At 68.5% G+C, this 12,523-nt stretch overlaps 1 protein-coding gene across 1 annotated transcript in view; it reads left to right on the forward strand.

Moving 5' to 3' along the window:
- Positions 1-9,432: 9,432 nt before the first annotated feature.
- The window catches only part of EMIHUDRAFT_107556 (hypothetical protein), a gene marked incomplete at both ends in the record, with an annotated part of 4,931 nt that continues 1,840 nt past the window's right edge, over positions 9,433-12,523 (forward strand). Inside the window, 6 exons of the mRNA XM_005757261.1 lie at positions 9,433-10,224; positions 10,300-10,461; positions 10,545-10,568; positions 10,869-10,961; positions 11,697-11,835; positions 12,272-12,443. Of these exons, the coding sequence (XP_005757318.1) occupies positions 9,433-10,224; positions 10,300-10,461; positions 10,545-10,568; positions 10,869-10,961; positions 11,697-11,835; positions 12,272-12,443 (1,382 nt within the window). The remainder of the gene's footprint in view (positions 10,225-10,299; positions 10,462-10,544; positions 10,569-10,868; positions 10,962-11,696; positions 11,836-12,271; positions 12,444-12,523) is intronic.

Here is a 12,523-nt window from a genome sequence, read left to right on the forward strand (position 1 = left end):
GTGCCAGTGCGCGCCAGTCCCGTGCCCAGGGCCGGGGAGCTAAGGAGCGCACCCAGCGGGCCGGGAAGATTCAAGTTATTTCTTTTTTCAATGCTCGGGCGCGGAGAAGGGGGGGGGGGGGGGATCTACACCTTTGAGAATCCCCAGCGTGCCACCCTCCTAGTCACACTCTCAATATCTCGACTGAAGTGCTGCGATCGGCTTGCCCCATTTCTTTTTTCCTTTCTTTTTTTGGGTCCTGTGGGCACCCTAACGTACATCAACCGCTTCCACTTCGAAGCCATCCAGGGAATCCACGCCGGGTGGCGCAAGTCCGGCGTCGTGGCAAGCACGGCCTCAAGGAGTACCTGGCTACGGTTGAGACCCCCGTCAGCCCTTTAGTTGGAGGTTGAGGCCTCGGGGGGGGGGGGGGGGGAGACGTCTGAGCAGAAATAAAAAACTCCTGTGAAAAGACGGCGACACAGAGATGCGCACGCCGCGCATTGAGTGCGCCTGGCGAGAGCGCCACGGGGTGGAAGGAGTGGACTGGTCTGGCCTCTCCACGGAACGGCTCGTCGTCCTGCAGATCGTGTACGCCGACTTCTTCGTCTACGGGCTGACGAAGTGCATCGCGGTCAATCCGGACGGCGCTCGGCCCGATCTCGAAGCGTTCCGCTGGCTCGTCGGCAGGTCTTGGTCATCCTACACCGCCGCTGTGCTTGAGGCGTGCCGTGCTGTGCTGTCGGCCGCACACCCGCCCGCCACCCGCCCACGTGCCTCGCCGCTCGCCCTCCCTCGGTCAGATTCACAAGGCGCTGCTCGGTCACCGGACCGGCGTGCGAGAGTACGAGCTGTTCGAGACCTATGTGGTGCCCGACGAACCGCTGGCCGGGAAGCCCTTCCCGAAGGTCGGCTCGCGCCGCAGCAAGGCGCAGCGAGGCGGCGAGCGCTGCGACGTGCGCTACTCGGCGGAGCCGGAGGTTGCCCTGCTGCCCGTCTCGATGCTCGCCTCGGACATCTGCCCGGTTACAAATCTGCGCCGCTCGGACGGCAAGTGGATCAAGGTCGGCGAATGCCGGCCGATCGTGCCTATCGGTCTCAGCAAAGAGGACGCGTTGATGGCCCTCTTCAAGCACATGCCCGACGTGCGCCCACCGCCCTTCCCCGCAGCGCCGCGCCGCACCACGCCCGTCTTGAGCACCCCTCCGCCTTGAGCAGGGACGGTACCTGCCCCCGCACAAGTCGGGCAAGGGCAAAGCGCGCGCGCGCGACGCGGACACGGAGGCGCCAAAGGGGCTAAAGGGGCTGTGCAGTGGACGGAGAGAGAGGCCGGAGGAGCAGTGCATACTCCCGTTCAGGGGGGTGCGCCCAGGCCGCATCGCCTGGGTCTCAGTGGAGCCGCACCTCAAACGGCCCGACAAGGCCCAGAAGGTGGGGGAGAACACGCTCTTCCAGAAGCCACCCGCGCTTGACCCGCCCGACCACCCGTGGCACCGCTACCCGGTCATCGTGATCAGCGTCTTTCAGGACGTGCCGCCCATCTTCGACGCGAGCGGCACGTACGCACTCGTCGAGGCGGTGCCGCCGGGCGGGCCGACGTGGACGGTGCACAAGTCGCAGCTGCTCAACTTCGCTGCGATGGCGTCCCGGCGGTGGGCGGCGCGCGCGGACATCCCCTCCTTTTGCGCGAGCGTCGGCTTGGCGGCCGAGATGGCCGCGCTGCGCCAGGGCGACCCTCTCCCTCGCGTGCTGCGGCGGCTCTTCCCGACGGCGTCCTCTGCTGATGCGCCAGGCGAGCTGTGCACGTGGCTCTGCGTGTCGCCCGCCGAGTTTGACGAGATCGATTTACAGCGAGACGGGCAGGCCATGAACGCCCCGATACCGCGCGGCCGCGTCACTGGAGGCGCCGCGGCGTCGTCGTCGTCGCAGCCGCCCGAGGAGGGCGTCGAGGAGAAGGGCTCGCTGCCGCCCGAGGGCGGCTCCGAGGATGACGGCTACGACTCCCCACCAGGCCCCGACCCCGACGCGGTGAATCCGCCGCTAGGAGAGGACGCGCGCGACCACAGGCAGGCCGCTTTGGAGCGCAAGGAGCGGTTTCGCATGCTAATCGAGTACTTGCCTCTTCTGCCGAGGACGCACCCCCCGCCCGTCGAGTACACGACGGCCACGGCGTTGCGCGCTTTGGCGGACGAGGCGCGGCGGAGCAGAAAGCGTGCCGCGCTCATCCGCGTGTGCCAGACCATGCCTAGGGAGGTGGCGGGAGGGAATGACATGGCTCCCCAGGCGAAGCGGCTCCTCGAGGACGGAGTCTCGCCAGAGACAACGTCGCCATCGGGTGCGCCTTGCCTTTGGTTGGCGAGCAGAGCGTTGAATGTGGAGGCGGTCGAGGCGCTGCTCGAGGCGGGGGCGGACCCTCGCAGGCCGCACGAGGGGCGGTCGCCGCTCGAGGTGACGAGCAATGCCCGCAAAGTCGAGCACGAGCACTACACGGAGCTGAGGAGGGCCATCGTGGGATTGCTCGAGGCGCGCGTTGGCGCTTCGCCTGTGAGGGCGCCCCCGGAGGCCGACCGACCCGTCGCTTCACGAGAAGCTCACGACGGGCACCCTCGACTTTGAGGTGCCTGCTAATTACGTCGGCGGCCCTCGGATGTACAGCGCCCGTGACGAGGGCCACCCTTTGCTGATTACGGGCCGCGAGATCTCTCCCCGGGACGTGTACGTGCGGGTGGCGCCATTCGAGCCGCAGGCGGTGGACTTGCACTTCCCCGAGCATGAGTTCTCCTTGCACCGGCTCCATATCGCCCCGTTTGTGGCGGGCTTCAGCGACGCGTGGGAGAAGGCGCTCACCAACGGTGTCTTTACGACACATGCTCGGCAAGAGCGGCTCTTAGTTCAGCGGCTCTTGAGCGCGGTAGAGTACATGGAAGATTTCCATGCGAGGTGTAGCGGGGGACGTTCGGAGGGGCGGTCGCCGACGGTGGAGGTCCTGTGGCGGATGGCGATGGGGGAGCATCCCCTGCGCCTGGGCGGCTCGCCAGATACCCACATACCCTGCGGAGAGGCGGGGTGGGCAGTGAGATCTCGGTTTGTGTCCTATTTGAGACTCCGCTCCCGATTCATACAAAGCTAGTGAGGGAAATGGTAAATTTTGAAAGTCGCACTCAGAAGCCCGCACCTTTGGGCATATCGGGGCTTTGCTCACTGATGCGCGGCACACCGCACATCAGCGTTTGGTTGCTCTCGCCTCTCCACCTTGTGCCGTGGGGCCTATCTGCTATCTCGAGCCTCTCCACCTGTGTGCCGTGGGGCCTTGTTGTCCTGAGGACCGGTGGTTACAGCAGCAGCAGGAGTATAAAAGAATAAGAAAACAAGCCGGCCAATCATCGGGCCCCTGCTCGATGCAAAGTCGATGCAAAGTCGATGCGTTCACAGCTGACCACTCGCAGACAGGGGTCCAAAGGCATGCACGCACCGCTGCCTCGCTCTCTCTCTCTCTCTCTCGGCGCCTCCCGGCTCTCTCTCCACACGTCGGCCGTCACCCGGCACCGATGGCGCCCCGCCTCTTCATGCGTGTGTGTTTGGAGTCGGACGGCTCGCTGCGGCTGCGCTTGGGCGGCCGCGGCTGCGCCCCTGCCGGCGCCGTCGCCCCGGCGGCGGGGGCGTGGATCACTGGCCCGGCAGCGATGGACGCCGCGGCGACGAAGTCGGCGACGACAGTCGACGACGCCGCGCCCCCGGCCGCCTCCGGGCAGGGCTGGCACTGGCGCAGCAGCGGGTGCATGGAGCAGACCCACTGCTCGTCGGGCGAGCCGGGCGTGGGCGTGCCCTCCGGCAGAAACTGCCACGCAGAGCAGCCGCCGCATTCGATCCAGTGCACCTCGGCCGGCCGCCCCCTGTCAACAGGCTGCCAGGTGAGAGATGTGAGCGCGCCGTATGAGCCGCACGATAATTGTCGCACTTGGGATCTCCCCTCACGGAGGTGCCCGCCATCAGCACCTCCTCCTTCTCCATCAGGACAGTACGAAAGACTGCCGCCATATCCGACACCTCGAGGCGATTGAGCGTGCCGGCCATCTCCACGGCGAGGCGGCTGGCGGACGCGTACAACCGCCCCGCGCGCGCCACCGCCGCGGCGTGGCCCAGCTTGTCCGGGTCGAAGGCGTTGAGTTTCACTATCTTGCCGCGAACGTACTTCGTGGAGCGGTACCTCTTGCTCTGCTTGTCCCACGAGACGCCGAGAGGGAGGTCCTTGCTCGGCCCGCCCTCCTTTTGTTTGAGGGCCTGGTTCTGAGGCAGGCAGGGAGGGGAAGGAGGGAGGGAGGGGGTGAGCAGGTCGGGCCCGCAAGCAGGCGAGAGGGGGGGGTGTAGGGGAGGGAGGGAGGGAGGTGAGCAGGTCGGGCGGCGACGCGGGGCCGGGCGGGGCGGCGCGCCTTGATCATCTCGATCTGCCGCTTGAGCGCCGCGTCGGACTTCGCCTGCGACGGTGGGGGAGGGAGGGTGAGCCAGTCGGGCCCGCAAGCGGAGGCTCTCCTCGCCGCCGCCCTCTCGCCGGCGGCGGGCGAGGGAGCGGGGGAGGCGGGGCGGGGGGCGGGAGAGCACGGCAGGAGAGAGGGGGGGGGAAGTAGGGGAGGGAGGGACGGAGGTGAGCAGGTCGGGCGGCGACGCGGGGCCGGGCGGGGCGGCGCGCCTTGGACGTCAGCTCCCGGCGCTTCGCGAGCTTCTCCTGGTCGGGCGTCGCCTCGCCCTTCTCGACAGCCTTCTTCGCCATCTTCTCCCCGTCGTGCCGCTTGAGCGCCGCGTCGGACATCGCCTGCGACGGTGGGGGAGGGAGGGAGGGTGAGCCAGTCGGGCCCGCAAGCGGAGGCTCTCCTCGCCGCCGCCCTCTCGCCGGCGGCGGGCGAGGGGGCGGAGGAGGCGGGGCGGGGGGCGGGAGAGCACGGCAGGAGAGAGGGGGGGGGAAGTAGGGGAGGGAGGGACGGAGGTGAGCAGGTCGGGCGGCGACGCGGGGCCGGGCGGGGCGGCGCGCCAAACTACTTCCACCCTGGCCTCCGCTGGGCGCTCCGCCGCCGAGCTGCGCGGTTGCTGCGTAGCCGCGGCGGCTCTCGGTGCCGATCTTCGGGCCGAGGTAGAGAGCGCCGACGCACTCCATCGCCCTAAGCACGCGGAGAGTGGTGGTGAGGCTCGCCCGAGGGGGGCTGGCCGCGTGGCGGGCCGCACAGGGCCACGTCGTCGCTGCCGTCGACGAAGATGCGAACGCCGTGCCCTCCGGTCGCGTCGGCCGGCAGGTCGGCGGCGCACGCGGCCAAGTGCAGAACCTGCATCAGCCCGTTCGCGCCGCTCGAGTTGATTTCGCCATATTTGCTGCGGTCGCCGGCAAAATTGACGTCTCGGCCCTTGCCCGCCATCACGAGGAGGTACACGCGCCCTTCCTGCCGCTCAGACTCCTCCACCTGCTCGAGGAGGGCCTCGACCCGCGTCCTCAGGACGGCGAGCTGCAGATCGAGGGGCCGCTGCGTGTTAGTCGAGCCGACGCTGCGAGCATTCACCGCCTCCCAGACGGCTTTGGACTGAGGCTTCCCCTGGAGGAAGTCGTGCAGCCGCCTACACAATACAACTGTGACACGTCGTGGACACGTCACGGGCCAGCGCCACCGCCGCCGACAGCACGAGCCTCAGGGCCGAAGTCCGGATCCAGCCCACGGCGATGTACGAGCCCTGGTTGATGTTGTCGACGTCCTTCACGCTCATCAGCTCCAGGAAGTCGGGGATGGCATCCGAGAAGCCGAGCGGGTCGTCGAAGTCGTCGAGGGCCGGGGCGAGCTTGAGCATCGCCTATAGTGTGGCCCGACTCGCACTGAGCCCGGCACTCGGCACTCGAGATGGGCTTCCAAATTGCGGCGCCTCGAGCTGCCCGTCGCTGAATCGGGTGAGCGCGCCCTCCATGGTGCAGGCGTTGCCGAAGCCGGCGAGCAGCCCGCGAGCCCTCCGCTTGTCCACGTCGCCGAGCGCCTTGTACCTCAGCTCCACGCGCTGCACGAGCACGCGGACGGCCTCGGGCGCGGCGCCCGAGCACGTGAAGAAGAGGTCCGCATCGATCTCGGAGTCGGCGCGGGCGACGCGCCCGCGCGCCCACTCCACGTAGAAGCCCGCCTTGTCGTCGGCGGGCAGGTACTTCTTCTTATCCACAAGCTTCACCACGCTGCGCGCGTCCCCCAGCGAGCGAGGCGTGCGGTACAGGTGGAAGGTACGGCCCTTCACGTCCTTCGCGATGGCCGCCACCTCGTCGTCGATGTTGGCCGCTCGCCCCGCCGGCAGCATCACCTGCAAGCACGGCGCCGCGCCGCCGCTGACGACAAATGACTGCACCGTAGACAGCTGCGGCGCGTTCGAGTGGAGGGAGGGGCTGATGAGCTCGATGACGAACGTGTCGTCGCGCCGCAACGGGTCGACCACCTCGAGGTAGTAGATCTTGTCCTTGCACGCCTCCCCCCATGTCCGCGTCACGATGAGCGCAGCAGCGGTAAGCGCGACCCTCATCGCGGCGATCGCGTCCTCCAGCTTGCTGGTGTACAGGACGTCGATGTCTCCGGGCTGCATGCCCTCCCAGAGCGTGACGGGGCACGCGCAGCTCCCCTTGAAGTCGAGGTTCGCCTTGATGACCGCGGCCGCAACGCGCATCCAGAGCGGGGCCGTCTTGTCGGGGGCCGCGAAGTTCCGCCGCCACTCCTCCTCCTCCTCCTGCAGCGGAGGGAGAGGGGGGGGAAGCGCTGTCGGTGCAGTTTACGTTGGGGTGACGTGGAGGGGGGGGAGAGCCGTCGGGGGGTGGTTAGTCTTTGCGTCTGTATCAACGTCACCTTGGTGAGCGCGAAGGGCACGCGCACGACCTCCGTGTCATCCTTGGCCCTTGGGCTGCTCACCTTGCCGGTCTGCGGTGGGATCCTCCCCTACGACAGGTGCACCCGCGTTACGTGGGCGGCTGGGTAGGGCGTGCGTGCGCGGTCGGGCGCGACGCATGACCTCTCCTCTCGGGTGGTTTGCTATCCTAGTCCACCCGCGCGCGGGCTGAAAGGAGAGGCGAGTGAGCAGGAGGCATTCTTGTTGAGGTGGGGCCCTACCGAGGTGGGTCGGCACCTGCTCTCGCTGCGTTTGCCTCCAGCGCTCCGTGTCGCTCTCTGAAAGCCGCTTGGGCTGCGCCTGCAAGTCAGAGGAGCGCGGGCTTGTGCGTCAGAGGCGCGAAGGGGGAGTCGCGGCTGCAGCGCGCGGGCGGGCGGGCGGGCACGCGGGCGGGCGGGCGGGCACGCGGGCGGGCGGGCGGGCGGGCGGGGGTGGCCTCGCGGCCGGGATCGATCGAGGGGGCGAAGACGCTGTGGCGGCGGTAGCGGGCTTAGCTAGACATCAGGGAGGGCAGTAACCCCCCTCCCCGACCCCCCTACCCAAGCTGTGCACGCATAGCTGCGTTGGTGACACGCGACCTCATCTTAGAGATGGGTCGACGCGCCCGCGCGCGGGGCAGCGAGCGCACGCGCAAGGGGGCAGGGGCGGCGTGGAGGAGTATTACTGCGCATTGTCGGCCCCCGCGGTGGCCTGCGCAGAGAGGAAGGGAGGGTGAATAGCATGGGTGCTATTCAAATCTTGTGAGCGCGGCGCCGTCCGAGCTCTTCTGACCGCACGGCACGCGCCTTGCTCGCGGCGGCAGCCTCCTCGCCGTAGATGCACGAGTGCCCGCGCTCGACGTCAGCCCCGCCGCCGGTGTTGCCGCTCGTGCCGCCCGTCGCACCGCCCGCGTCTACGCGGAACCGCTTGCTCCCCGGCGGCGGAAACACGTCGTCCGCCTTGTAGTAGATCTTACCCGCCTCGAGGTCCAGCCATTCAGCCTCGTTGCCCCCCTCGTCAAAGATGTGAGAGGCGTGAGGCACGCGCGCCGCCGCCTCCAAGAGGATCTTCTGGAGGTCCGCGAGCGAGGACGGCAGCGGCGCCGTCCACTCCTCGTCCTGCCCAGCGCCGTTCGGCCGTAGCCGGAGCCACGCGCTTGTCATATCAGAGCCTTCGGCCGCCGCTCCTCCAACGGTCGGTCGGTGGGAACCGCGGACATTGATTTCTTCTTCGTACGCAAAGCCAGGAGAGGATTCGCAATCCTTCTCTACCTTTTTTTGAAAGTTGAATTCACGCCATTCTCTCTTTTTAAAGCTAAAGTGAAACGGCCATCCGCCCCGCGACGCGCCGTTTGGGCCCCTCCCACCCGCGGCCGCGTTCAGGCGCCCGCGGCGGACGTGTCCGTTCTCTTAAGCGCGTGCGGGTTTCGGCCAGCGTCCAGGCGTGGCCTCCACTGTGCCAACTGCATGCTCACCTACTTGACTTTTGCTCGCCTCTTCCTGATCGGAATGCCCTCGCCAGCATGCGGAATATGTGGACGGGTGGTGACAGGCAAGTGTGTCTCGCTCGAGCGCGCGTTTGGCGGTGCGGGGCTGCCTCCCCCCAGCATCCTGCGGCAACACCTGGCTCCAGGTTACGCCGCGCGGTATGAGGAGGCTGGAGCCGCCTCGCGTGGGCCTCTCGGAATAAAGGGGGTCAGTCTTCCGACAAAAATTTCCGCAGTGTGCGCTGCTCTCGAGGTTCTGTACACTCACTCACTCACTCACTCACTCGAGGTTCTCGAGGTGGATAGATCTATCCTTTGGCCGCGTTGGGTAGCGAGGATTCGCTGCTCTGCACGGCGCTCGCGGTGTCGGTCGCGGACGAGGTGTGTGTTGTTTTGTGTGTGTGTGTGAGAGAGAGAGAGTTTTGTTGTGTGTGCGCTAGAGATGCCTTTCGGGGCCCAGAGATAAAACTTCTGATCGCTGATGCCATGCTTGACCTAGTAGTGTCCCCAGCTATGGGCGTGTGTCCACGTTGGAGCCAGGTGTGGTGTGGACGCGAGAATAGCTCTGCCGTTCATGGAGGCAACCGCGTTTGATCGGGAGAGCACGAGGCTCCCACTCGCGCCCGGCGGCGCGCGGACGGAGGAGGGTATATACAGGCCAAGTACAGAAACAGAACTGAAAGCGAGCAGCACGAGACGCCGCACAAGAAAGCGAGCGCGTCGGCGTGCGTGCCACACGATGAATCACACTGGACAGTGTGGAGGCACAAGTGTCACGCAAGACAAACAGAGAGTACGAAAGTGAGGTACTAGTGGGGCGAGACATCGCTCCAACCCCTAGAGAGTGCGAAGAGCTCCCCGCGCATTCCAACGAACCGATGCGAGTCGACTGGTGTGTGTCGTCGTGGTTTCGTATCAATAAATACTCACTCACACGCGGACGAGGCACAGCGCGCCATTGCGCATTGGTGCGGCGTCGCGCGGCCGCGAGGGACCGCGCGGGCATTATTTCTTTTGGCTAACATCATACCATCGTGCCGGCCCCGGCCATCGTGCCCTCCACTACATTTCCCAGAGCAGTGCTCCCAGTTCGAATGTCCTCCTCGTCCTACAGCGCCATTCCGCTCGCTGAAATCGACATACCCGGGCTCTCCGCCTCCCGCTTCCTCCTCCGCGAGGCGCGGCTGCTGCCGTACCGCGACGCCGAAGGCAACGTCAACCTGCACCTCTGCCGCCAGTCGGCGCGGCAGCTTGAGGAGATGCCTCCCGGCAGCGGCGCGCTCGCCGCGGCGGACAAGCCGGCGCTCACCTCGAAGATGAACACGTGGCTCCGGCACGTCGAACGGTGGGCACGCTCTTCGCAGATCACCCCTGCTCGTCCGGCTGTGCCACCGCAGCAGACGCAGCAGGCCGGCGCCCGGCTCCGTCCGGCGTTCGTCGGCGTGGCCTCCGACGGCTCACCCGCTGCGGCGGGCGAGGTGTCGGGCGGCGCGGGTTGCGGCGGCGGCAATGGTGGCGGCGGCGAGGCCGACAGTGAGGAGGATGTGGACAGCGAGGAGGACGACACGCCGCTCTCGTCCCGGCCGAGCGTCGCCCTGCGGGGCGCTCGGCCGGTGCGAGCGGCGGCGCAGGGCGTGGGCGCGTCCCACGGTGGCGAGTCGGACGATGACGAGAAGGCGGTGGGCGGGGGTAGTGGGGGCGATGCGGGCTCGCCGGACGCAATCGCCGACGGAGGCGCCCCTGGCGGCGACCACTCCTGCCACGCCGCGGGCAGCCGTGGCCTTGACGGGCTTCTTGGGTGGCACCCCTCTGGCGGGACGGGGCATGGAGACGCCTCCCTCGGGGCGAACGACTCCCGCTTTCTGGCCGAGCTCGCGGCGCCGGCGGTGGCCGAGGCGGGCGGCGCCAGCTGCACCTCGATGGCAGATGACCCGAGATCACCCGAGATCACCCGAGATTAGGCGGGCGGCGTCAGGCTGCACCTCAGCGCGCGCTCGCAGACGGGCTACAAAGGCGTGACCGCTGTCGCGTGCCGCGGCGGCTTCAAGGCGCAGGTGAGCGAAGGCGAGCGCGGCAAGACCTACCGCCACCTCGGACTCTTCGCCACCAAGGCGGAGGCGGCGGTGGCGTACGCGCGCCACTCTCTCCACCGAGCCGTCAGCGTGGCCGTGAACGGCGCCTCTTTCACGCCTCCGGCGGTGAACAGGCGCGCGCCCTCCTCGAGCCCAAGGTGTCTCGAGTGGCAGCTCCTTCGCCTACCAAGGCGGAGGCTGACGCGGCGGCGGCGGCGCACGAGGAGGCGTCATCGCCGCCTCCGCCCTCGCCGCCTCCGCCCTCGCCGCCTCCGCCCTCGCCGCCTCCGCCCTCGCCGCCTCCGCCCTCGCCGCCTCCGCCCTCGCCGCCTCCGCCCTCGCCACCGCCCTCGCCGCTTTTGCCGCAGCCTTTTGGCGGCCGTTTCCCCCCCCCCCCCCCCACCACCACCACACACACACACACACACACACACACACACACACACACACCGTGCTAGGCGCGACGGGCCCTCCTCTCCAAGCCGCTGCTCGAGGAGGCGGAGGGGGTGAGGCTGCACCTGAGCTCAAAGTCGGAGACGGGCTACCGCGGCGTGCGCCTGATCGTCGCCCGCGGCAGGCCTGCCCGCCTCCCTCGCCCACCACCGCCCACTCCTCCGCCTCCCTCGCCCCCTCCACCGCCCTCGCCCCCTCCGCCTCCCTCGCCCCCTCCGCCTCCCTCGCCCCCTCCACCGCCCTCGCCCCCTCCACCGCCCTCGCCCCCTCCACCGCCCTCGCCCCCTCCACCGCCCTCGCCATCTCCACCGCCCTCACCATCTCCGCCCACCCCGCCACCGCCCTCGCCTCTGCCGCCCCTCTCGCGCGGCTCTCCAGCGGGACGCGCCCGCGACATGTCCGCTGTCGTCTCCCCGCAGGCCGCTGCCTTCTCGCCCCTTCAGCGCGCAGCTGCAGCTCCACGGAACGAGATCTCCGAGAGAGAGCCGAGAGAGAGCCGAGAGAGAGCCGAGAGAGAGCCGAGAGAGCCGAGAGAGCAGCTGCAGCTCCACAGAACGAGGGCGAGGGCGCCACCTCGCCCGCCTCTCAGCACTCCTCTCGCGACACGTCCACGACACGTCCACGACACGCCCACGACACGTCCACGACACACCCACGACACGTCCACGACACGTCCACGACACGTCCATGCCGTCTCCCGCAGGCGTGAGCAAGTCGGGCCACACCCACCTCGGCGTCTTCGCCACCGCCGTCGAGGCCTCCCGTGGCGCACGCGCGGCGAGCCCTCCCCTGAGCCTCCCCCCCCCCGACCCGTCTCGGACCCTCTCCTGCAGGCGGCCGTGGCGTACGCGCGGGAGGCGGCGAGGCCGCGCGAGCCGCAGTTCGAGCCGAGGCCGCGAAGCGACGCGACGCGCGAGAAGCAACACGGCCAGAAGAAGCGGAAGCGGCAAGAGCGGCAAGAGGCGCCGTCACGTCGCCCCTGCCGAGACTGTCACAGAGACGCCTCTCTCTCGGGCCGCCTCTGAACCGCCTCTGAACCGCCTCGGAACCGCCTCGGAGCCATCCTCTAGATAGATAGATGGGAAGGCGAAACACAGTCCGACCAACGGCTGGACACCAGCGCGGTATGGGTGGACGCGAGACGGGCGGTGACGGTCACACAGGAGCGACACACAGAACCACAAGACGAGACACTCAGCCAACGGGGCGGCTGCCATCCTCTCGGGACGGTGACGCGGCGCCGCGCGTCTGCAGGGGGCGCCAAAGCCGCCGCAGACCTCGTACTTCCTCTTCTTCCACGCGACCAAGTCCGCGGTGCAGCAAGCGCATGCCGAGAGCCGCGCGGCGGCGGCGGTGGCGATGTCGACACCAGCCGGACTCCGCCAAGTACCGGCGGAGCGTGTCGCAGGCAACGGAGGCGCCGACGGTGGTGATGTCGACGGCGGCGGCGGCGGCGGCGGCGGCGGCGGCCTGTACTTGGACGCAAAGGAGCTGGCCAAGCTTGTCGGGGAGCGGTGGCGGGCGCTGAGCGACGAGGAGAAGGCGCCGTGGGCCGAGCAGGCGAGGGTGGACCGTGCGAGGTGCGCGGCGGGAGGAGTGGGGGGGGGGAGGAGGAGTGGGGGGGGGGGCTTGTTATGAAGCCACTCTCTCTCTCTCTCTC

The sequence above is a fragment of the Emiliania huxleyi genome, assembly GCF_000372725.1.
Source record: "Emiliania huxleyi CCMP1516 unplaced genomic scaffold EMIHUscaffold_92, whole genome shotgun sequence".
NCBI classification, from domain to species: Eukaryota; Haptophyta; order Isochrysidales; family Noelaerhabdaceae; genus Emiliania; species Emiliania huxleyi.